The 22768-nt window shown below is 34.2% G+C and overlaps 1 protein-coding gene across 1 annotated transcript; it reads right to left on the minus strand.

The window, feature by feature from the left end:
• Window positions 1–641: 641 nt before the first annotated feature.
• On the minus strand, window positions 642–17882 carry plat (plasminogen activator, tissue). The gene is made up of 15 exons (XM_051117840.1): window positions 17689–17882; window positions 12050–12140; window positions 11930–11972; window positions 11128–11262; window positions 10409–10519; window positions 8685–8859; window positions 8383–8474; window positions 8133–8307; window positions 7746–7831; window positions 6470–6532; window positions 6141–6348; window positions 5208–5344; window positions 4541–4681; window positions 1868–2016; window positions 642–1782 (listed from the first exon to the last, which is right to left on the minus strand). Exons 2-15 carry the CDS (start codon window positions 12110–12112, stop codon window positions 1621–1623), a joined length of 1740 nt encoding a protein of 579 aa, XP_050973797.1. The 5' UTR covers window positions 12113–12140; window positions 17689–17882; the 3' UTR covers window positions 642–1620.
• Window positions 17883–22768: the final 4886 nt, after the last annotated feature.

Here is a 22768-nt window from a genome sequence, read left to right on the forward strand (position 1 = left end):
ATATATAATCTTGTAATTCTAAGAAAAAAAGTCACAATTACGAGATATATCTCACACAATTGTGAGTTTATATCTCGCAATTCTGACTTTATTTTTCAGAACTGCATGATATAAACCAGTGTGAGCTATAAAGTCTAAATAGCAGGACATAATCTACATAGTTCTGAGTTTTTTCCCCACAATTGTGAGGTTTATATCATGCAATACTGACTTTATAACTTGCAACTTCAAGTTTATATCAAAATTCTGACTTCATTTCTCAGAATTGAGTTTGTATCACGCAGTAAAGAGAAAAAAGTCAGAATTGCGAGAGAAAAAAGTCACAGTTGCAATCTGAGTTTATATCTTGCAATTCTTATATCTTGCAATTCCTTTATTCCTCAGAATTGCAATTATGAGTTTTTTTTTTTTTTTTTTTTGCAATTTTGAGTTAATATCATACAATACTGACTTTGTAACTCACAACTTTGAGTTTATTTTGCAGTTCTGACTTCATTTTTCAGAACTGTGAGTTTGTATCACACAATGAAGAAAAAAAAGTCAGAATTGTGAATTTTGCAATTCGAAATTACCTTTTTATTTTTATTTAGTGGCAGAAACGGGCTTCAGCGTTTTATTTATAGGAAATAAACACAAGGAAATGAGCTTTTGCTGCAAGACTCCTGAAATCTCTAAAATAACTTTTATTTTGTAACGCAGTTTTTCCTGAAATCACTCACCCGTTATCCAGTTTGACTAAACAGACAGTGTGAATTCACAAAACACTTGCTGAAAAAACAAAAACAAATCATCTTCTGAATCTGAAATAAATATTTTTCATACAGAAGACAAACGACACTTTCCATTTCACGTTTTATAAAAAGTCAGGCAAAAATAATGTACAAGCATTTACCATATAAAAACAAATAATTTAGCAGTAGCTGCTCATGTGTATAAAAGTGTATAAAAGATGTTAAATAGTTAAATATTAACTTATTATGCATCCCAGCATCTAAAGTCCGTAATAATATTAGATCTGGCTTGATAAAGACATTTTGCAGTCGTATTAAATACAGTCGAATTAATGTGTTTGGATGAACGCAGCAACACTGACCACGAAAACGAACGTCTCTCTGACCCAGCAGATGTTTAGTGTTAAAAATAATGATGATTTAACATCATGACAAGCATTAGTAAGCGTCATGTAACATTCAAAAGTGCCATCAGTCACTCGCTCACATCTTCAAAGTTTAAAAGCAAAGCGAAAGTGCCTCTAAATCCATTATCATTTTAAAAACAAAGTACTTTTAATAAATCTTGTGCATGAGAGTTTGCACTTTAGCACCTTTTAACATGCATTTCTCATCTTGTCCTTTTGCATATTGAAGGCCACGTCGTGTCGTAAATTAAAAACGGTCTTTGGATTCAGATTTCTCGTCCCGTGTGCAACATGATCTACAATGACCGACTCACAGCATCTGTCGTATTCCTGCGTTTCCTCCCCAAATGCCCCATATCTACAGCAGGTCAAATGTAGAGTCCAGTAGGTGTGAAGGTCGGTGAATGCGAGGCGTTTTCCCCACCACCTTATTTTCCGTACCCAACAGTCGTTGTATTTTGTGTGAATGATGTTTGTTTGTCTCAGTTCGCTCTCATTTTGCTGGAGATCCACTTTGTGTAGTTTGTGACACGCGTGTAGACTCCAGGTGTGTCTTTCTTCCCGCATCCGTCGCCCCAGCTGATCAAACCCATTAAAGTCATCCTGCCGTTTTTGGGACACACCAAAGGACCGCCGGAATCCCCCTGAAGAACGACCGGGAGAAACCAATCAATCAAGATGCACCGATCACTAATATAATGCAAAAAGAGAAGCTGAATGTGTCGTTACCTTGCAGGCGTCGTCCAGGCCACGTGTGTCTCCGGCGCACAGCATGTTTGATGTGACCAAACGGCCGGACAGCTTCTCTGAGACACATTGTTCTTGCGGCCACAAGCGCACCAGTCCACGCTTAATTCGCTCAGAGTAAAATGGAGAAACTGAGAGAGACGACAGAAGAAAGAGAATAATTATCATACAGTTTCTCAGTTTTTTTTAGTGTAATTTAGTCTAACAAGAAGCACTGCAAAAAATTCTTAAAGGAGAAGTCCACTTTCAGAACAACAATTTACAAGTAATTTACTCACCCCCTTGTCATCCAAGATGTTCATGTCTTTCTGTCTTCAGTCGTAAAGAAATTATGGTTTTTGAGGAAAACATTTCAGGATTTTTCTTGATTTAATGGACTGATATGGTGCCTCGATTTTGAACTTCCAAAATGTAGTTTAAATGCAGCTTCAAAGGCTCTAAACAATCCCAGCCCAGGAAGAAGGGTCTTATCTAGCGAAACAATCGGTCATTTTTTTCTGAAAATAAAAATTTGTATACTTTCTAAGCACAAAAGCTCGTGTAGCACAGGCTCTGAGATGCACGTTCACGATGCTACGTACTGAATTATGTTGAAAGGTCACGCGGAATGTAGGTGGAACTACAGACCCAGTGTTTACAAAGCGAACGCGCAAAGACTAAGAAAGTGCAAGTAAGTCAAACGCTGTTTACAAACAAAAAGGTACAACGATGTCGGACGATTCTGAAGTTGTAGGAGAAAATAACATGGAGTTTTTCACCATTCTCTACCTCTTTGAGCCGGAGTACACAGACGATGAACTTGTGGTGATTCGTAGTAGTGATGGGAAGTTCAGATCATTTTACTGACTCAGACCTTTGAGTCTCATTCAGCAAAATGAACAAATCTTTTTTTGAGTCATTTCATTCATTTAAGCAAAATATAATTAAAATGTTACGTGTTGATCACAACGTTGATCACACTACAAACAAGACAAAAATTTAATGCTATGAGAAACAGAAAAGATTAATTCACTGTTTACCTGAGTGTTTAATCTATGATTAGCTCACCTCACCTCTTATCTGACAACGTTCATCACGTGGCAGCCCCATAAGATGAACGAACGACTCGAAAAACCCGAAGACTCGAAACAGGTGAACTAATTCCAGTACAGAACCTAATAGGATGTTGCACGTGCGCGACTGAACGAATCACTCCCCGAGACGACTCCTTCTTCCCGAGTCACATTAAAGGTTCATTCAAAATGAACGAATTGTTCAAGAACGACCCATCACTAATTCATAACGTCGTGGACACGCATTCCAGAGCCTGTGCTACACGAGCTTTTGTACTTAAAAAGTATAAAAAAGATTTCGCTAGATAAGACCCTTCTTCCTCGGCTGGGAGTCCTTTGAAACTGTATTTAAACTAAATTTTGGAAGTTCAAAATCGGGGGACCAATGAAGTCCATTATATGAAGAAAAATCCTGAAATGTTTTCCTCAAAAACCATAATTTCTTTACGAATGAAGACAGAAAGACATGAACATCTTGGATGACAAGGGGGTGAGTAAATTATTTGTAAATTGTTGTTCTGGAAGTGGACATCTCCTTTAATAAGTGTTTTTGTCTTGTTTTTCAGTTCAAATACCTTAAAATCCTACAAAAAAGATTTACTTATGAAGCAACACTGCAGCTTGTTTTGCTGCACTGACAGCCTTTTTTTACTTATTTTTAAAATGTTTTAAAATATTTTTTCTTAGTGCACTGGCAGATTTAATTACTTTTTAATCTGGTAGGAGATTTTATTTATTTATTTATTTGTTTAGTTTATTGCATTTTTTATTGTCCTTTTTCCCTTATTTTTTTTTTTTTTATGTAATTTTTTTCTTACTGGACTGGCAAATTTTATTGCAACATTTATTGTTTTCTTAGTGCACTGGCAGATTTGATTACTTTTATTTTTTATCCAGTAGCAGATTTTCCACATATATTATGTATTTATTTCTTTGTTTTATTTTTTATTGTCCTCCCCCCCCCCATTTATTCATTTTTATTATTCATACTACACTAGCAGATTTGTTTTGATTTTGATTTTTTTAATGTATTTTTTCTTACTGGATTGGCAAATTTTCATTTTTTTTTTTTTAATTTTGTCCTACTATACTGATAGCTTTTCACTTATTTTTTACATTTATTTATTTTTTCTTTGTGCACTGGCAGATTTGCTTACTTTTTTTTAATCCAGTAGCAGATTTTTCACATATTTATTTTATTTTATTTTTCATTGTCCTTTCCCCCCTTATTTATTTATTTTTACTGAACTGGCAGATGCATTTACTTATTTATAAAATGTATTTTTTCTTACTGCACTGGCAGATTTTTCACTTATTATTATTTTATTATTATTGTTGTTATTACTTTTTTTTTAACAGCACCAGCAGATGCTTTCACTCATTTTTAAAGCAAGTGAAAGAACCTACCAGTGCAGTAAGATAAAATACACCTGTATTAAAGACACAATCTATGAAAACAAGACTTAATTTCTTGTGCAGTGTTGCTTCTCAAGTACATTCATTTTCTTTAAAGGAGTTTTAGATAGACGAGTCTAAAAAGTCAAAATGAAAGGTAACTTGAGCTATTTAATGGTGGCACAGTATGTCTGATAAGAAATCTTACACTCTTCCTCTTTCCCGTAACCAGAGATCGCACACTCCGTCCAGTCCGGTAAAACCAGATTAGGTTCTGGTAAACAAGCAGGCAGAACTTCTGGAGAGTGAATGGCGCAGATACCGTGCTCACTCTTCAACTTGAGCAGAGCTGAAGACACAAGGAACACAACAGGAAATCACTTACAACTCAAATGACATTCAAAACCTCATTAATAATGAAATTATGACAAAGTTACAGGCTAATATACACTATTAGTACTCTAGTATTCTAATGTCACAAAACATGTCAGATAAACGTGAGTGACACTGAAGACTGGAATAATGATGGTGAAAATTCAGGTTTGATCACAGGAATAAATTACATTTTAACAGATATTCACATAGAAAACAACTATTTTAAATTTTAAAAATATTTCAAAATTTTGCTGTTTTTACTGTATTTTTAATCAAATAAAACCAGCCTTGATGAGCAGAACAGACTTTTCAAAACGTAAAAAAAAAAAACTTTTGAACGATAGTATATACACAAAAGAGAAAAGATATAAAATTTAAAAACATAATAACAGCGCTGACCGTGGGCTGATGATCATTAGGATTTGTTTTACGTGTGTACGAGTGTAAGAATTGATTATAGTGGAGTGTGTGATTTGTCAGTAAATAATCTGAAGTCTCACCGATATCATTGTCGTAGGTCTCGTCATCGTACTGATCATGGATCCAGTATTTCTCCACGTCAAAGATCTGCTCGCTGCTGGAGTTCTGAAGCCTGAAGGTTCGACCCAGAACCACTCGAAGACGATTCTCATCAAATCTAAACACAGATTACAGAAGACAAAATTTATCTTTGTCTTGTTTTTTGTAAAAAAAAAAATGTAAACATCTCCGTTATTTTTAAATTTAAAATTTAAATTTAAAAAATTGAAAAATTAAACATTTGAATTTCAAATTGATCAAAATGAAGTAGGTTTTTATTAAAACAAGAACAAATATCTGCCAATGGGATCTGAAAAATCAACTTAATTTAAAGAGTACTTTTCATATACCCTATTGATTTCTTCTTGTTTTAAGCATAAACTCACTTCATTTTGTTTCATTTTTCAGCCATTTTACATTTGCATTTCAAGTTAATGCATCTTGCTCTAAGGATCTTTAAATATTTAAATTGGAAAACAAAAATACAGAGGAAGATGTTAATACTGTATATAATTTATATTATTTTTTATTTGAGTTTTAGTCATTTTAGCACATCAAGTTAAACTAAATTCAAATGAGAAATTGCTGCATTGACAACATTTATTTTATTTCAAGAAACAAAACTGTTTTTATGGTTTTAATTGTAAATGTAATTTTTGTTATCTATAATAAGCTTGTTTCAAATAATGTACTGTGAATGTGACATGTGAAATGTTTCATGTGAAAATCAAGGAAAACAACTATGGTGATTCAGCATGTATCTATCAGAAATGTATTCGATAACAATCAGCTCACTGAAATATTTTTTGATTCTTGACGTCATGATGAAGGAAATAAGATTAGTGAAACCAAATTATCTGACAGCAGCCTGTTTCTATAAGTAGGAAGTGAACTAAACACACACACACACACACCTCTCCTGAAAGCAGTGAGCGGCGGAGAGGATCCAGCAGGAGTCAATGAGGACGCCGCCGCACAGGAAGTTGTATGATTTTGCACGTGGCAGATAGACGGTGAGGGCGGCCTGCCACGGCTGCTCTCTGATATCGCTGACCTGACCTCCACGAATCCTGAACACAGGCAGAGAGTTTGAAGGAGCTTCAGCCCGCTGACCGCAGAAACCTGTGTGCGAGAAAACACTTCAGATCAGAATCCCAGAACACCCTCGTGTCACGTATGCGAGAGCAGCACCACTCGTTTTCTTTATAAAATGTGAAAGTCTAGTTATCTTTCAGCGTCTCACCTTGATTGTTTGTGGTTATCGGAGCTCGTGGTCCAAGCGTGGTGATTGAAGGAGTTTTCCTCGCTGTGGAAGCAAGACAAATATGGTTAAAAAAGGACCCACAAACAATCAGGGCTGATTTAAATGAATAACAGCTCAATTTAACCAAAACACGTGCACATTACATTCACACAGGTATTTAAGGAAACCAATTCAATAAAAATAAATAAATAAACAAATATTTAAAGCATGATAACATTAATCATTATTTTTATTATGTTTATAGATTTTTTTGTGAATTTATTCGCTCGTTTTTATTAATTAGTCTAAAAATTAAGACAAATATATTACTGTTGTAAATTACAATTGTCCTGTAAAATAAATTATTATTTGATTAGAATAATCACGATTAATCGATTCAAAATAAAGCTTTATGTTTACATACTATATGTGTGTGTACTGTGTATATTTATTATGTATATATAAATACACACACATATATGTATACATTTTTAAAAATGTATTATTGTATGTATTGTATATATTATATATACATATAAATGTTTTACATATAAATATATGAACATATTTGTCCTTAATAAATACATGTATGTGTGTGCATTTATATATACATAATAAATATGCACAATACACACACATATTGTATGTAAACATAAACGTTTATTTAATCACAACTAATCATTTTACAGCTCTAAATTCTTAGGCTTTAAACATATCAAACAAGGTTATTATCATTAACTAAAACTATTCATTACTTAATTTTATAATAAAATTTGTAAAAGTACACATTTTTAGTTTTTACTAATTTAGTCAAATCAGTTAATAAAAATGAACTAAAATAATAATTCAACATTTTATTTCACCAAGTTCTTAAAGCAACATTTATCATTTTCATTTAGTTTAACATAATGTACTAAAATAAGTAAAACTACTTAGAAAAAAGTTAGAAAAAAACTAATAGAAATGATAAAAATAATAATGATGATGAACAAAATTGCTAAAAGTTTAAAATAAAAAACAAAAGCTGAAAACACAAAAACAAAACAGAATTCAAAAAAATAAAAAATAGAACCTCAGCCATACCAAAATAACAAGCTTTTGTTTTGGTGGAATATTTCCGAAATGCTGTAAACGTCTGTCCACAAAAATGGAAATTATACAAATGTGAAACCTTAATTACTTCAAGACTAAACAGTGAAGCGCATCGGTTAGTCATGTGCTTGTGGATCAGTGACTAATGTATTGAGCAGTTGTCATAGCAGCAATGCAAACTTACAACATTTAGGGACGTCACAGAGCTCCCAGGTCAACTGTGACCCTTTATAGACGTGACACCAGGGGCCGAGGTCACCGTCCGGGTTCCTGTGAGTGAAAACAGACAGACAGTTAGAGATGGAGTTTTCTGTTCCTGTTCCTTTACTGTGTTTTCACCATGCTTAAGAGGTGTTGTTGGGCCAACGAAGTAAGCAGAAACTCTTTAACTATGGTTAAAGCAACGTTGTGATTGGTTTATGATATATATTCACAATGTGTGTATGTCAGATTTATAAAGAAACACATCCCAGCGTGACAGAAGCTTAAGCAGCAGTGAAAGCTAACTTGTGCCCTGGAACTAGTTAATGTTGAAACATTTTAACTCAATTCAATATATATTTCATTGTACCTGCAGAAGTTGTGGCTGCCGATGCCCAACTCTCTGGCGTCGGACCTCCATGCGCTGTAGATCTTACGAGACACTGCGGGTGAATCCCACGACAGACACTTCAAACCGCTGCGGGTGATGGCTTTCGTCCCTCTGTAGCTCTGCCCTGATCCTCGTGTGCACTCTAGATAGGGATCTGAAACAACATGACATTAGTACACACTATATGGATACGGATATCTATGTCTGTGTGAGTTTTTAGTGTTTGTACCTGTTACGCAGGTTGGTAAAGAGCAGAACTCCCATGTGATCTGAGCCTTTTTATAAACATAACACCAGGGTTTACTGTCTCCATCTGGATTCCTGAGAAATAAAACGCAACCCAAACATGATTATTATTATTATTATTATACTCACCAGCAACACAATGCAGCTCAATGCATACAAGCAAAAAGCGCTTTTTGGTTTAAATGGTGTGAAGCAAATTGCACAAAAGAGCAATATGATAAAAGGCATCAATGTTCAATTCCATGCATTAATGAATGAAGGCTGGAGGAGGAAGTATATGTGCACCTGCAGTAGTTGTGATTGCCCAGTCCCAGTGTGTCTGCCTCTGGCCTCCTGGCAGTGAATTTCTTCCCTCGAAGTGTGCTGGAATTCCAGTTAACGCACTCCAGTCCTGACATACTTATGCTCCAGGTGCCACGGTAACCCGACCCCTGACCTCTTGAACATCGCTCAGTTGTGCCTGAGAGAAGCGCAAGAAAACATACCATCAAATTCCGCCTTATTAATCTTCATGTTATCAAATAGAAATTATTGTATGATTTTGTTAAACGATTTACTTGTGTATGAGGCCAAAAGAGAATCTCATCATACTAAAGAGAACAAGTTACATTAGTTACACTAATTTTACTAGCAACCAATAAACTGAAATGGTAGGTTATAATAGTAACGCTAATTATACTAGCAACTAATAATACCAAAAAAGTAAGTCATACTAGTTAGACTAATTTGCTAAAAACAAATAATACTAATTTTACTAGCAAATAATAATGCTGAAAAAGTTATACTGGCAACTAATACTACTAAAAATAGTAAGTTATGCTAATTTTACTAGCAATGAATCATTCTAAAAATACTGTTATGCTAGTTTTACTAGCAACTAATAATACTAAAAATAGTAAGTTATACTAGTTACGCTACTTAAACTAGCAACTCATGATAATTACGCTTATTTTACTAGTAAGTAATGATACATTAAATATAGGCTTTACTAGTTAAGAAGTAAATGATACTTAAACAGTACGTTATACTAGTAACGCTAAATTAGCAACTAATGATACTTAAAAAGGTAATACGTTAGTAGGTTATACTAGTTATACTAATAATACTACCGAATAATACAAAAAAGAGTAAGTTACACTAGTTTTACTAATTTACTAGTAAATAACAATGCTAAAAATATTAAGTTATACTAGTTTACTAGTTTACTAGCAACCAACACAATTAACAAAAGTAAGACATATTACAGTATTTTTACTAGCAACTCATGATACTAACTATAGTAAGTTATACTAATTGCACATATTTTACTAGTAAGTAATGATGCACTAAAAAAGTATTTTTTCTAGTTACTAGTTACACCAAGTTTACTAGCAAGTAATGATTCTAAAATAGTAAGTTATACTAGTTAGACTAAATTTATACTTAAAGTTACAAGTTAGTAAGTTATACTAGTTATACTAATTATACTACTACTAATAAAAAGAGTATGTTACACTAGTTATACCAATTTACTAGGAACTCATGATACTAAAAATAATAAGTTATTCTAATTCTGCTTATTTTACTAGCAAGTAGTGATACATTAAAAATAGGTCTTACTTGTTACGCAAATTTTAAATTAAAGCAATGATACTAAGTTATACTAAAATTATTAGCAACTAATAATACTAAAAATATTAAGTTATACTGGCAACTAATACTACTAAAAACAGTATGTTATTCAAATTATGCTAATTTTACTAACAACTATTCATTCTAAAATACTATGTTTTACTAGTTTTACTAGCAACTAGTAATACTAAAAATAGTAAGTTATACTAACACTTATTTTGCTAGCAAATAATGAGGCACTAAAAATACTAAGTCATTTTAAATTTACTAGCAACTAATAATACTAAAAAAAACAAAAACTAAATTATACATAAGTAAATTTAGTATAACCAAAACCTCTTAACACAGTGATAAACAGCAGTATAAATACTATTTGCTGCCAGAAGAAAAATGCTTACTGATTTCACACTGAGTGCCTGTAAACCCAGGCGGACACTGGCAGATGAAGTCACTGGAGTAAACAGCTTCTTTACACGTCCCTCCATTATAACATTTGGACGCACGACATTCTGAAAAACAGAATAATAAACGTCTGGGTGTCCATTGTGGAAAATTCCTGAGTGTAATAAATGACATTTATTGCTTTGTGTGACATTTCTACAGTAAAATGCTATTCTAAGTGTGCTATGAACATCTTTCGTAACATATTCCTAATTAATTGGGTGTAAAGTGGTTTTGCATAATGATTACATCATTTTATATTTAGAAATATAACAACTTTTACAACAAAAAGATCAATAAATTGTGGTCAAGTCGTAGTACGTTTCATACTGTGCCTTAACTCAAAATCACACATGTTTTTAATTCCAGTGATATTTCCGTGACCGCAGGATGAGAATATAGTTTGGATCTGTTGGAGCGAGTGACTCATGGGGAGGAGACGCTCTGTGTGACTCTACACTCAAATTTAAATGATTTGAACTGAAATAGGCGGTGCTGCAGAAATGCTGTGCTTTTCATCCAGTGGACACACACACACACAAAATGAATACATAAACATATACATTTTACACTTTATATACTTATCATTTTATAAAGAAAATAACAAATGTTTCTTTTTCTTTAAAAAGGTCAACCTATTACAAAAAGCTTTATGATCAAGTGCGTGATCACTCACTGGTCATCGGTATCTCATGACAGCGTACTCTTGCTCGTACGGCGCAGCGGCAGAATTCTACTTTCTGACCCTTCCATCGCAGCCACGTTGCCCCAATGTCTCTGACTGCGGCCGAATTAGCGTCCACACAAGAGTCTAACAGAGACACACACACACAAAATGACACAGAAATTAAGACATAATGCTTGTGGTGAGGGATAGATGCAAATTAAATGACTCAAGCCTTCTCCTCCACATCAGACCGGGGCAGGACAGAGAGGACAGAAACAAACAAAGGACAAAAGGTGCTTCAGTCTGGAATGAAAGACAGCGTTCTGAGCAGAAGACACAGTCTTGATGTGTTTGTTCTGAATGTGAATGCATGACATGGATGTTTTTCCTGGGTACATAGCGCCCCCTAATGGACAACAGCACACTGAGGGTATGATTGGCATAGCATAAAAACACTATTTGCAGTATACATTATACAGCTTACTATTAAGGTTACCATCTTGAAAACAAAACATTTAATTTTTGTTATTTTGTTATTCTGTAATAATTCTGTCAATGGTAAGTAAGACTGATATATAATGATTTAATGAATTTATTGAATCTCAATTAACATAACATTATCAAAAAACCTGTGTAAAAAAACCTGTGTAAAGCTTCTGAAACGCTAGGTTAGCAGCGTTACAGTCAAATCAAAAACAAGCCACTGACAAACATGACATGATCCTGAAGCACAGACTACATACTGTAAAAATAACATGCAGTACATGCAACATAGCCAGAGACGAAGTTGAGAAGGCAGAATAAAACTCACCTTTATATGTGCGCGTGCCTCTCTTCTGTCTGATATTCACCACCTGTGAGAGATTTAGAGTGTTGTTCAATCCAGATTTTATCCATTAACACTTACTTTTTAATCCACACACACACTTACTGTGGAATCTGCAGCACAGCACAGAGCAAGAAGCAGCAGCAGCAGGTTTAGTAATAAATTCATGCTGTCCTGAATGTTTCTCTGTAAACTCCTGGAAAACAAACAGAAAAGCTTGTTACACATTTCACAGAAGAATGTTATTGCTCAGATGCATAATATAGTTTAACGGGGAAAAAAACTGAAATAAAAATGAATATAATATATATTTTACAAATATTGAAAACTAAAAAAATGGAAAATATATACAAGTGATACTAACATAACACTGGTTTATATTTTTAAAAAAGCACAAAAATGTGCCATTGCATCAGCAGCAATGCAATGACAATCTGTTTCCACTTTGCAAACAAAGTTTTGTGGTACTGTGTGGGCATTTTAGTCTAAATAAAGAAAGGGTTTAATGGCTTTATCATCTGTTTGTTTCTTTTGTCTGACATTCTGAGCGTTCTGAATGGAACATAGACTTTAACAAGACCACAAAACAGAGAAAAGAGTTTCTGCTTCTGAAAAGAAATTAGTCATGAACCACCACATTACACACACATACAATATGGTTAAACTTTCTTTGAGCCGCTGTGGTGCTCTGTGTGTGTGAGTGATGAAGCTTGACAGGAAGTTTATGGGTCGCTTCCTGTTGGCTGCAGTGCCTTGTAAACACAGATGATGATATTTGCGAGTGACTTCAGAAAACAAGGGAGTGTTTTTGATATGTAAAACTATTTAACAGTAATATTTGTTTGAATATAAAAACAAATTTACAATGAATTCCATGTAACTAATGTAAAAAAAATCCCTCAATGAGAAAAACTCTTTTCTTAGTCAACATTTCAAGGGTAAAATCTCAAAACGAAAGAACAGAACAATGCACTCTGTGTCTACTAGATACAACCTAACCACTTTATCTAGCACACCTCAGTGCAACGGTTATACATTTTTTACAATTATTACTCAGTCAGCTTAAGTGATTAAAGAGGGAAATCCCTGAGGTGTGAATAGAAACACACCTGTTGATTTATATGAAATCACAACTGCTTCTCCTAAACACCATTGTGAATGTAAATCTTTCTGAGATGTTTCTCCAGAGAAAAATCCCCTGGTAATCTCACAAGCATCTCCCCTAAAGTTTTTTTTTCTTATCAGATTCCTCTAAGATCACTGTATGTCAATGGCTGGGTCACTTGCATCTGTTTATTTGTCAGAATAAACACATCCACCACTAAGTTGGCGTTCATTGCAAACACAAAAAGTATGTGCACATAAAGTCAGCACTCATGCAGTATAATGGAGCGGTTAGTTGCATGTCCACTATGGGCGTGAGACGTTACAGGGACCATGTTGTGCAGGAAACATATGGACCGAGCTGACATGAGAGACAAAACACACACACACACACACGACACAGAAGCCCCTCCACAACACACACAGACTCAACAGAAACAACACAAGCGGATCTGTCTGACCTTATGCGAGCCGAGCATCTGCAGAATGACAATGCTGTAAAACCTCACCCACTTTTCTTTCTCTCTTTCTTTCCCCCTCTCAACTTCCTTTCCTTCCGTTCTCCTCTCTTGGTATCCTTATTTTTTGACCTCATTCTCATGAGTCAGTATGAACTCTCTCCTTCTGACTCATATGTATATAAAACCACAGACTGGCAACAACCTCAAACTTAAAGAGTATTTTGTCTACACACTTCTTCAACTGCAAACTGGAGTATTTTTAGACTGTAAACTTCTTCAAACAAAACCTTAAGAGTATTTTAGTCAACCTTAAAATGTAACAGTATTTCTGTCCTTATACTTCTTCAACTGCAAGCTTGAGTATTTTTGTCAATAAACTTAAGCCTCAAACTTTAAAGTATTTTTACTGCAAACTTCTCTAACTTCAAACTTGTGTATTTTATCTTTAAACATCAACCTTAATCTTAAGAGTATTTCTTTTACGTCTTCAATCTCAAACTTATGAGTACTTTTAGTCTTCAAACTTCAACCACAAAATACAACAGTATTTCTGTCTCCAGACTTATTAGTATTTTTTGACTGCAAACTTCTTAAATTTCAAACTTGAGTATTTTTAGTCTTCAAACTTCTTCAACCTCCAAATTTAACTGTATTTCTCTTTAGACTTCAACTGCAAACTTGAGCATTTTGTCTATAAACTTCAGCCTTAAACTGAAGAGTATTTTTACTGCAAACTTCTCTTACATCATGCTTAAGAGTATTTTGTCTTTAAATGTCAACCTCAATCTTAAGAGTACTTTTAGTTTTTTAACTTGAGTATTTTTGTGCATAAACGTCAATCTCGAACCTATGATTTTTCTCTTCAAACCTCATCAACCTCAAAATGTAATAGTATTTCTGTCCCTAGACTTCTTCAACTGCAAACTTGAGTATTTTTGTCACTAAACTTAAGCCTCAAACTTAAGAGTATTTTTACTGCAAACTTTCTCCAACTTCAAACGTAAGAGTATTTTGTCTTTAAACGTCAAACTCAATCTTAAGATTATTTCTTAGTTTTTAACTTCTTCAACCTCAAACTTGAGTATTTTCCTCCTCAAACTTCATCAACCTCAAACTTATGACTACTTTTAGTTCTCAAACTTCATCAACCTCAAATTTAAGAGTATTTTTACTGCAAACTTCTCTAACTTCAACCTTGAGTATTTTGCCTTTAAACGTCAACCTTAATCTTAAGAGTATTTTTTTTACTACTATTTTTTGTTTTTAAACTTCAGCCTCAATCTTTAAAGTACTTTTAGTCTTTAAACTTCTTCAACCTCAAAATTGAACAGTATTTCTATCTTTAGACTTCTTCAACAGCAAACTTAAGTTTTTTATTTACTTCATCAACCTCAGATTTAAGATTATTTTTCTCTTCAAACCTCATGAGCCTCAAAATATAACAGTATTTCTGCCCTTAGACTTCTTCAGTATTTTACTTGAGTATTTTTGTCAATTAACTTAAGCCTCAAACTTAAGAGTATTTTACTGCAAACTTCTCCAACTTCTAACTTAAAAGTATTTTGTCTTTAAACGTCAAACAAAGTAATCTTAAGATTATTTTTAACTTCTTCAAGATCAAACTTGAATATTTTTGTCTATAAACATCAATCTCAAACTTAAGAGTATTTTTCAGTATTTCTGTCTTCAGACTTCTTCATCCTCAACCTTGAGGTTTCAAACTTAAGAGTATTTCTTTGTTTTTAAACCTCAATCTTTAAAGTAATTTTAGTCTTTAAACTTTTTAAACTTCAAAATGTAACAGTATTTCAATCTTCAGACTTCTTTAACCTCAAATGTATTTTGACTGCAAACTTCTTAAATTACAAACTTAAGAGTATTTTTAGTCTGCAAACTTCTTCAACCTCAACATTTAACAGTATTTCTGTCTTTAAACTTTTTCAAATGCAAGCTTGAGTATTTTTTTCTATAAACTTCAGCCTCAAACTTGTCTTTAAACTTCTCCAGTTTCAAACTTAAGAGTATTTTTGTCTTTAAACTTCAACCTCAATCTTAACAGTATTTTTAGTTTTAAAACATCTTCAACCTCGAAACTTAACAGTATTTTTTTTAGCTACACTCAAAAACTTCCTCAAAACAAGACATTCATGTGAGAGTCAACACTGCACAAGATATAAAAACTTAAGTAGATGCATCTTGAATGTAAGCAAATGCATAACCATTTGTCTTGAATTCATAGCATTTTAAGCACAGGTAGTGAGAACAGGTGATGCGAATCTTCAGATGTAACAAAACAAATCACATTTATATTCAAGTCTTAATATCTTGTGTCAGTTTCACCTCTCTAATCTTGTTTTAAGGATGTTTTAAGGAGTTGTTGCACTGTTGCAAAGGGAAAACATACAACATACACACATCCACATACGCACGTTTGTGTATGTGTGTGCGTGTGAAATCCGATCCTTACTTTCGGCCCCAAAGGCAGAACAGTGTGCCATTGTCCAGCAGACAGAAAGACATGTGGGAGGGAAGAATAGAGGGATAGATTACTGCAAACGTGATGAGTGAGTCAAAAAGCTTGTAAAGGAGTGAAGCTGAGTCACCGCACACAGAGAGAAAGAGAGACACACACACTGCGTTCTCATTACGGGTCTGTCTATCTGTCCTGCATCTGTCCATCTGTATGGGCTCGATAAATACGAGGGCTGAACGAGCGCAGGATAAGAGAAGCTGCCTGCAATTTGAAGCAAAAATAACTAGGAACATGTTAACGTCAGCACAAGCAGACCTGGTGAGTTATGAGCAGCCTTCAAGGAATCTGACTTAAACCAACAAAGAGCCACTAACACAGCAGTCTGTCTGTAAAGCACAGAGCTCATGCATTAGAGCGTGCTATAAATGTGCTGACTGCAAACATACACCATAAACCTGATCTCAATTAAAGCCAGAGGCTGTTTGTATTCATTCTGGTCTGGTGGGTTAATCTGGTCATTTTTTATATCTGACACCCAGTATCTCCCATGCGAATGACGTTTTTAGACACACAGTGCTGGACGTTCGCGGTACGTACATGGTTGATGGTCTTTCGTAGTTCTGCAGATAAGAGGATTTACACACAGCAGAGTGTTATAAGGGGAATAACGAATTCCTAAGCATCAACGTCACTCGAGTCTGTAGGAGCCAACATGAATTATAGTCTGAGTACTGTGAGCAATTGATGAATGTCTGATGAGCGCAAAGTACTAGAGTATGCAGATCACAAACAGATCCTTCAGACCGACCAAAACTCAATATGCATTTTATACATATACTGTGAAAATACAGTGTTTCTTGTGGTGAATCTAAATTAAGAGGTTTTATTCAAGCCAAAGCAGATCAACCTGACTATACTGAGTTACACCATCATGTTACTTTCATGTTTAAACTAGGTACAAATCAACAACTACTTTTTTTAAAAACTGAAAGTAAATAAACTAGATTTGGTCATCATACCACATCTCAAATATTGTAAAATATATAATTTAATATGACTGAATCAAACTGACTACATTACAACTGAACAAAAAAATAGACAGAAAATAATAAAATAATTTCATGCATCAGGTATAAACAGCCACTTAAACAGCTGAGCATGTTTATAGTGTATTTTACATAATAATTTATAATAAATGGGGTGAATATTTTATATATATAATATATATATTTTAATCTCTCTTTATACTGTAAAAGGTAGGTAACTTAAATTATGACATGATATTTTAACATAATATGACATGATAAATATACCACACTTAAGTCAGAAACTGTATTTATGACTAAATTACCCTGACTACGTTTAAGTAAATGCCTATAAGTATAAGTAAATACTCGAGCATGTTCATTTTTATAGTGTGTCATTATACACTATGCAAATTTGTAGTCCAAACAAGCTGTAGTAAATGCATATCTATTTGTTCACTAATAACTAAACCTTACGCATAACTAATCCCAGTTCGCTGCGCACTACAGCAGCATTTTTAAGCAGCATCGTTGAGTTGCTGCTTGTTTTCCTGCATCGGCTGTGCTGGCTCTCTAGGAAGACAGCTCTGTGCGTGTTTTAAAGCACAGCCCTGTTCTGAACTCAAACGCATAAAATGAAACGTTTAAGCATGTAATGTAGCCTATGTGTTCGCGTCTCACCTCCCGAAACAAGTGCGCTGTAGTCCGCTTCCTCTTCGTATTTGCGTCTTAATCCAAACGAGAGCGTCTCTCCGTATGTCCTCCGTGTCTCTGTGTCTGAACTCGTGAATCTAAGGATATTTATTCATGATGCTGATGCGGGGCGGAGAGAGGGGCAGCCCCACACCGGTGTTGAAAGCGCCAGGAATGTCCGATAGCCTAAGTGTCTGAGATCAGTGAGTAATGACATATCAGTGATGTAATACTCAACGCAATGTACGCAAGGCTTTGCATTAGACAACATCAAGTGGCAGTTATTGTATAGAAAAATAGCAAAAGTTATGAAGCCCGTTTTCGAGACGGAAAAATAGGCCTTAAAAGGTAATCGCGACCATACATCTCACAATTCGAACTTTTTAGTAAAAAAAGTAAAAAATAGTAAAAAAAAAACAAACTGAGAAACAGAATTGTAGTGTCTCATAATCTAATTTTGTAAGTGACTTTTTGTTAAGTCATTTTGTAAGTACTCTTTCTGTTTTAAAGACAGTGTTGGGGAGTAACTAGTTACATGTAAGGGAATTACGTAATTTAATTACAAGTAAATGTAATTGTAATTAGTTACAGTTACTGAGAAAAAATATGTAATTAAATTACAGTTACTTTTGAAAAAGGCCAGTGATTACAAAGGGGATTACATCTGAATTTTTTCACACAGCCACCCCCACTTACAGATTTAAGTGACTTATTTTAAATTGCATTGACTGCTCTAAAATGAGACACCAGTGTTTCAGGAGTTTAGGACACAGAACAGGACACATGCTTATTCGATAACTGTTTTATTTCCTATTTGGGTTTATGCATAAACTCAGGCATTGTTAGATGCTAGTGTTTTCTGTCTTAACTATGCAAACAATTGATTTCAAACCCAGTATCATAGCTATTAAACTATTTCTTGTTATGATGTTATTTATGTTATGATCTTGTTATGACATATATGTCCCTAAAATGTCTAGTTTGAACTTGCCATTTGCTAGCAACTGATTTCTTCATGGAAGCGTTCAAATATTTCAACTCAGATCAGTGTTTCGTGTCTAATAATTTTGACACAAAACATCTAAATAATCTATCAAGCAGCTGTGTAATAAGTGAGATAATGTATATTCAGCCAGTTGTTATCGCAAAATAAAGGTGTATGTTATCCCTTACTTATTATAATCTTAATTCAAGTGATAAAGGATTTTGAAAGTCTGACAGTAATCAGTGTTAAGTGCTACTGTAAGGTTAACTCTGCCTGGTTTAAATGTTTCAAAATGATTAACAGCTGAAAATATTAGAAATTTAGAAAAGTAATTAAAAACTAATTAAAAGTAATAAGTTACATTACTTTAACAAAGTAAAAAGTTACACTACTTATTACATTTTAAATCAAGTAACTTGTAATCTGTAACCTATTACATTTCCAAAGTAACCTTCCCAACACTGTTTAAAGATGTTTTCTTACCTGCTCCGACGTCGCGATCTGAATCAAAATATTTGCGAACCCGCTCGGACGTCCAGATTTGAATCAAATGAATCGCTTCAAATGATTCGAGATCCGCGCTCGAAGTCCCGATCTGAATCAAATTATTTGCGAGCCGCGCCCCGAAGTCCCGATTTAAATCAAATGATTTGTGAACCCGCTCCGAAGTTTCTATCTGAATCAAATGATTTGCGAACCGGCACTGAAATCCCGATATGAATCAAATGATTACCAATCCCTGCTCTGAAGTGTCGATCTGAATCAAATGATTCGCGAACCCGCACCGAAGTTCCGATCTAAATCAAATGATTTGCGATCCATGCTCCGTAGTCCTGATCTGAATAATGATTCGTGAACCATCATTTCGGATCGGGACTTCGGAGCGTGAATCGCAAATGCTGAAGTTCCAATCTGAATCAAATGATTTGCGATTCGCGCTTTGAACTCCTGATCTGAATTAAATTATTCACGAGTCGCGAAGCTTCGGTCTAAATTAAATGATTCGCGAACCCACTCTAAAGTCCCAAACTAAATCAAATGATTCGCGATACGCGATCCGATTGGAGTGATTCGAAACACTGAACCAGGAACAGGGTTGAGCACCCCTGCTATAGATGTAGGTGCTTTTTAATAACTTCACAAGCAATGTCAAAATTCGAAAATGAATGGCTCTTTTGATCTGTTTTTTTGCTAGTGAATCGCTTGAAATGAATGATCTAGTTTGAATCAATCGGAGCAGTTTCAGCGTAAATGACTCAAAGTGAAAACATTAAAATGACGAGCTGCAACTCAAAATACATGTTAGATGGAAATATTTTTGTGTAGTTTGTAGCTAAATTAACTGTATTTTATAGTTTGACCACTGCAATTCAGTTGGTGACAGTTCAATAGAAAATCAGTTGAAACCATAGTCATCTCATACCATTCAAGTGAATGTTCAGTTTATACCGCCATTGCAAATAAATAAGAAATTATCATTGTATCTGATTGTTTTAGTCTATACAGTGATAGTCTATATAAAAGAGCAAATGGAAGAAGCAGATGAACACAAAACAGCACATCAAAGTTAAAGAGGGTACCTTATGTAATTCAGCTGAAGTGCATGTGCATGTATGTTTTAAACACTTCAGCTCATATATGTTCTTGCTTCACCCATGTATTAAATGTACATCCTTAAAAGAGTACGGTTTTCTAACATATTTAACTTCTCAGACAATGTCAATGGTATGATCTAATTCAGATGCGGTTGAAATTACAACAGTGGTTACATACATTTCATTGTTTGATAAATATTATTGCTAGGGACAATTTAGTAGTAGCTGGATATTGGTAGGGACATGTCCCTAGTGTCCCTATTAAATTCTACGCCCTTGATAAAAAGCACATTGTAAACAAAATATCTGACAAAAGTTTTTTTAAGTTTAAGTCTTAAAGGCAAACTTGTGACATTACCAAACCTATAAGACAGTTTACTTGAACTGCGCCTGGTCTGGAAAAAAAATGGTGTAGAAATCATTTTAACACCAAACAGGCTACACATAAAATGTAATTTAAAAGTTTAAACAGTTTTTTATTGTAAAACTCTGATAACTTATAAGAATCATTTTTTAGTAGTGTGTGTGCGTGCATCAAACAAAAATAATAAAGTAAACATACTGAAAAGTTGTTTCTGATAATTATATGACACTTTGATTGCAGAAAACAAGAAAATATTCCTGCTTCCTATTTTTCCGGCTGTCTAATTTCACTATACATCTGTTAGTCCATTAGACTGTTCATAAAGACTGTGCTTTCTGCCTCAGCAGAAAATTAAGACAAATTAGAAGACTAAATTACCTCGGGCGCCTGTGCTGTTAACCGCTAACCCCTGGTGTATTTAGTAGCTTATTCCACTATTATGTGGCCTTATATATTCTGGTACGTGTGTGTTTTGAGGGAAAAATCATTGTGACGTTGAAACTTCAGTCTTGGACCCAGGCGGGTTCTAAACATTATTAGTTTTGGTCTGGTTTTTCCACGGGTGTGGAGGTGACAAGAGCTGAGAACAGAAAAATTATAGTAGCTAGTTCAAAAGATGCTCACCCTAACTAGTGCTGACAACTTGGGCCACTATTATTGACAAGGTAACAGTTAACATGTTAATATGGAATAGCTTACATTTTAGATATTCCCAGTTACATTGCCTGTTTTTGCTCCACCAACGAAAAAAAAAAGATTCAAACAAAGCCAAAGCACGACTGTTCTGGATAAATGATTTCTATTTCTAATGAATGATTTGGTTCAGCGAATGATTCAGTGACTTACTCAATTGTTTCATTCCTGAATGAAACAGTGTTGTTAAATGAATCACTTCAGTGAATAATTCAATGACTTACTCAATTGTTTAATTCCTGAATAAAATAGTGTTGTTAAACAAATCGTTTAAGTGAATGATTCAATGGCTCATTCATTTGTTTCATTCCTGAATGAAAGTGTTGTTAAACGAATCGCTTTAGTGAATGATTCAATGACTCACTCATTTGTTTCATTCCTGAATAAAAGTGTTGTTGAACAAATCGCTTCAGTGAATGATTTAATAACTCAATCATTTGTTTCATTCCTACTAAAACAGTGTTGTTAAACAAATCGTTTCAGTGAATGATTCAATAACTCAGTGATTTGTTTCATTCCTGAATGAAAGTGTTGTTGAACGAATCACTTCAGTGAATGATTTAATGACTCACTCATTTGTTTCATTCCTGAATAAAAGTGTTGTTAAACGAATTGCTTCAGTGAATGATTCAATGACTCACTCATGTGTTTCATTCCTGAATAAAACAGTGTTGTTGAACAAATTGCTTCAGCAAATGATTCAATGACTCAGTCATTTTTTCGTTGCTGTATGAAACGTTCTTGAATGAAGCGATTCTGTGAATGATTTAGTGATTCATTCACTTGTTATTAATAACTGAATCAAGAATCGAATGAATGATTCAATACCAGCTTATAATAATCACTCGTCGCCACCTATTAGTGAAACGATGCAACCTGCAGAAAGAGGCCATGTAAAATCACCACCACTAATGCAAATACTGACAAAAGATGAAAAATTTTGGTTATTAGTATGTTTAAGCATGAATTTTACTGAACGTGTATTTGTATCATGCAGTGTTATTTCCATGTATATTTATTTTATTACACATTACAAAGAGCAAATTCAGAACTTTATAAACTTTATGAACTTTTTATGTCATACAGGTAGTGCTCTTCGTGACAGTCTGTGAGTTATTATTATATGACTCAAGCATGTTTATTATCTGCATAGTTTTACACTCAGATTATCTCTTTGTTTCATCAAGTATCATACACGTTAACAGGAAACTTCTCTGTAAACACATGATGAGAGCAGCTGGGGTGGTTCAGGACATCCACGCCATCTTCATCACTTACACCAGACGATCAGCGAGTGACCAGAATGGACCGTTACCAAACAGCCCTACGCAAGTGACCCCAAGAATTTCTTAGATGTGGCAACACGCAACTCTTAAGAGTGTCTGATTAAGAAGATTTATTAGCTGTTTACCCCACTGCTGTTTATTTACT

Source organism: Labeo rohita, chromosome 8 (assembly GCF_022985175.1).
Source record: "Labeo rohita strain BAU-BD-2019 chromosome 8, IGBB_LRoh.1.0, whole genome shotgun sequence".
Lineage (NCBI taxonomy): Eukaryota > Metazoa > Chordata > Actinopteri > Cypriniformes > Cyprinidae > Labeo > Labeo rohita.